At 39.3% G+C, this 3,173-nt stretch overlaps 1 protein-coding gene across 1 annotated transcript in view; it reads left to right on the forward strand.

The window, feature by feature from the left end:
• Positions 1 to 470: 470 nt before the first annotated feature.
• Positions 471 to 3,173, forward strand: part of LOC107570872 (rho GTPase-activating protein 28-like) — a 15,665-nt gene continuing 12,962 nt past the window's right edge. Inside the window, exon 1 of the mRNA XM_016257153.1 lies at positions 471 to 497. Coding sequence (XP_016112639.1) covers positions 490 to 497 — 8 coding nt within the window. The 5' untranslated portion in view covers positions 471 to 489. The remainder of the gene's footprint in view (positions 498 to 3,173) is intronic.

A 3,173-nucleotide genomic window follows, 5' to 3' on the forward strand; every position in this document is an offset into this window, starting at 1 on the left:
AAATAATAATAAATACTGTAACAAATGTAATGCACACCGTTAGTAAACTTTAGTCAATGCACTAATGGGACCTTATTGCAAAGTTTTACCTGTAGATTTTTTTTTTCCATTCAGTTTTCAGATTTCACAAAAAGTAAAACGAGCAACATTCTGACATGAAGCTGCTGATAACTCTCTAAGTTTCTGTGTGACTAATCAGAAAAGCAAATAAATGAGCGTCACTGATCGTGTGACTCTTGCACTGAAGATCAAGATAGTCTTTGGAATGTCTCAGAAGAATTCTATTCTCGGTGGAATCTCTGAACTCTAGACTGACTCTGTTGAGTTGGCTATAAAAAGCCATAAAGTGGCTGAGGCTGATCCGAGATCAGAAGGAGCGAGTGACATCAATGCTGTCGGATCACATTCCAGCGGACTGGAAGAACAGCAGAATTCCTGCCAGGAACGCTTCAGTCGCATCCAGACGGCCGTGAGAGCACACACACCAACATGCACAGGTAATCAGAGCAGCTTTACTACGGTAAGCCAGCCTTTAAATGATGCTGTGTGTGGGTCAGATGAGGAAGAGGGAGTCGGTAAACACGAGGTTAATGAGATAAGAGCCGGTGGAAATACTAATGCAGTGACACGCTTTCCTGCGATACTGTCATCATCATAAAGCTTGTTTGTGTTTGAAGAAAAGATGGTTAATATTTCATCTCAAAGCTCAGATCAAAACTGAACTGGTTTCATTTGTTGGTTTTTATTTCTTGGCTTTCATTTTAACATTTGCTTTTATTACTTTATCCAAATCCAAAACACAAGCACGTGTTCCTGCATTACGAACAATAATAGAAGTGCAAATTTAAGAGTAATACAAAGAAATGAGGAAGAGTTTGTTTGTGGTTTGTATCCAGTGGTGTTTTTTTCAAAGCTAAATGTCTTGCTTTTCTCATATTGAGAGTAATTATACTTTTTTTTAAAAACTAACAGTACACTGAAAAAGCGGTCATGTTTCATTGACAATAAATTCCTTGTTGAATTAAAGGTGTGTTCATAAATTCCATATTTGCTATTTTTATGTTTTTGAATTATTTGGCATTATGATAAGGTTTATTAATACTTTCTAAGTTTGGATGAACTATGAAAATAAGCCAAATTAAGTTAAATGAACATGAACTTTGGTATTGAAAACCTAAAGATATAGACACATTCCAACTAAACGTTCAAATAACTTCTGAAAATGTGTGTGTAATAGCACAAATAGCTGAAAATGCATCTTAACAAATAGATAACTTAAAGCAGAGTGAAGAAAACACAAAGTATTAAAAACAACTTTTAAAGTTCCTCCTGCTTGCTTTCATAAAGCTATTCCAACTAAACTTTATAAGTTCAAATAACTTAAAACTTTTCAAGTTAAAATACCTAATATTCTACGTGAATGCAACTTACAGTTAAATTGAGTGAAAACATTTTTGTTTTACAGTGTAGTGTAGGTGAAAATGTATATTGCATTATTTGTTATATATACAGTAATTTTATGATTTTTTTGGACATGTACCACAGTAGTACCATGGTATTCTTTGAGGTACCTTGTTATATTGTGTATATTGCAAGGTGAAGCTGAAATACTGCATCAGAGTCGGTGATATTTGAGTCAGGCGGACCAAAACAATGAACAAACCAGTTTTGGCGGATCAGAGGAAGTGTTTACGCATTAGAGATTGTGTTTTTGTGTAAATGAATTATTGATATGCTGCTGTGTGTGTGTGTGTTAGTTACACACACACACACTCACACTCATACACACACACACACACACACACACACACACACACTCACTCACACACACACACTCACACACACACACACACACACACACACACACACACTCAATACACAATCAATAATCATACACTAGTGTTCAAAAGTTTGGGGTCAATTAGACTTTTTCAAGTCTCTTCTCCTCTCCAAGGCAGCATTAATTTGATCAAAAGTGCAGTAAAAAAATCTGAAATATTATTACAGTTTTGAACAGCTGTTTTCTATGTGCGTATGTGTTAAACTGTAATGTATTTCTGTGATGCGCAGCTGTATTTTCAGCATCATTACTGCAGTCTTCAGTGTCACATGATCTTCAGAAATCAGTATAATATGCTGATCTGCTGCTCGAGAAACATTTCTGATTATTATCAATGTTGAACACAGTTGTGCTGCACAATATTTCTGTGGAACTGTGATGCAGTTTGTGTTTCAGGTTTCAGAGATGAACAGAAAGTTCAAAAGAACAGCATTTATTTGAAACAGAAATCTATTGTAACATTATAAATGTCTTTACTGTCACTTTTTATCAATTTAATGCATCCTTGCTGAATAAAAGTATTAACTTCTTTCAAAAACAGTTCTTTCTGACCCAAAACGTTTGAACGTTCAGCAAACATAAAAACAAACGTCTCTGTAAGTTCGTGTGTATATTGATTGACACACACCGGTAACATCAGCAAGTTCCCTGGAGGTCCAGGAATCCCATCAGCCCCTGCAAGTCCTTGTCGGCCCTCGGGGCCCTAATGAGAAAGAGATAGACAGATGAGTGTGTAATATCAGTCTTGAGCCTGACGATCATGACGAGTGTGTGTGTGTGTGTGTGTGTGTGTCTCACCAGGTCTCCTGGATCTCCGATCGGCCCCGGGGATCCCATAGGGCCGTGTTCACCCGGCGGCCCCTGTGTGAAACAACAGAAACACACGTCTGTCTCTGACACACACACATAAACACAGAGAGTCACCAAGCTGTCATGAGAGGTTACCTCAGCACCAGGCAGGCCTGGGGGTCCCATGAACAGCGTCCCCTCTCCCAGCAGTGCCGGCTCGCCCTTCTGCCCCTTCTCTGGACCGAGAGCCTGCGAGAACACCACAGACGTGTGAGACACACCTGCAGGACACACTCAGACAGAGACAGAGAGCTGAGACACACCTGACCGCTGAAGAACTGCTCCTGTCTCTCTGCAGGACGATACTCATAGTCCTCATACTCCTGATACTCAGTGTACTCCTTAAAATACTCCGTCTCGTTCTCAGCGTCCTCGTACTCCACTATCTGACACACACACACACACACACACACACACACACACACACACACAAACACAGAGACTCACACACACACACACACACACACACAGAGACACACACACA

This window comes from Sinocyclocheilus grahami, unplaced genomic scaffold, assembly GCF_001515645.1.
Source record: "Sinocyclocheilus grahami isolate Dianchi unplaced genomic scaffold, SAMN03320097.WGS_v1.1 scaffold1516.1, whole genome shotgun sequence".
In the NCBI taxonomy this organism is placed as follows: domain Eukaryota; kingdom Metazoa; phylum Chordata; class Actinopteri; order Cypriniformes; family Cyprinidae; genus Sinocyclocheilus; species Sinocyclocheilus grahami.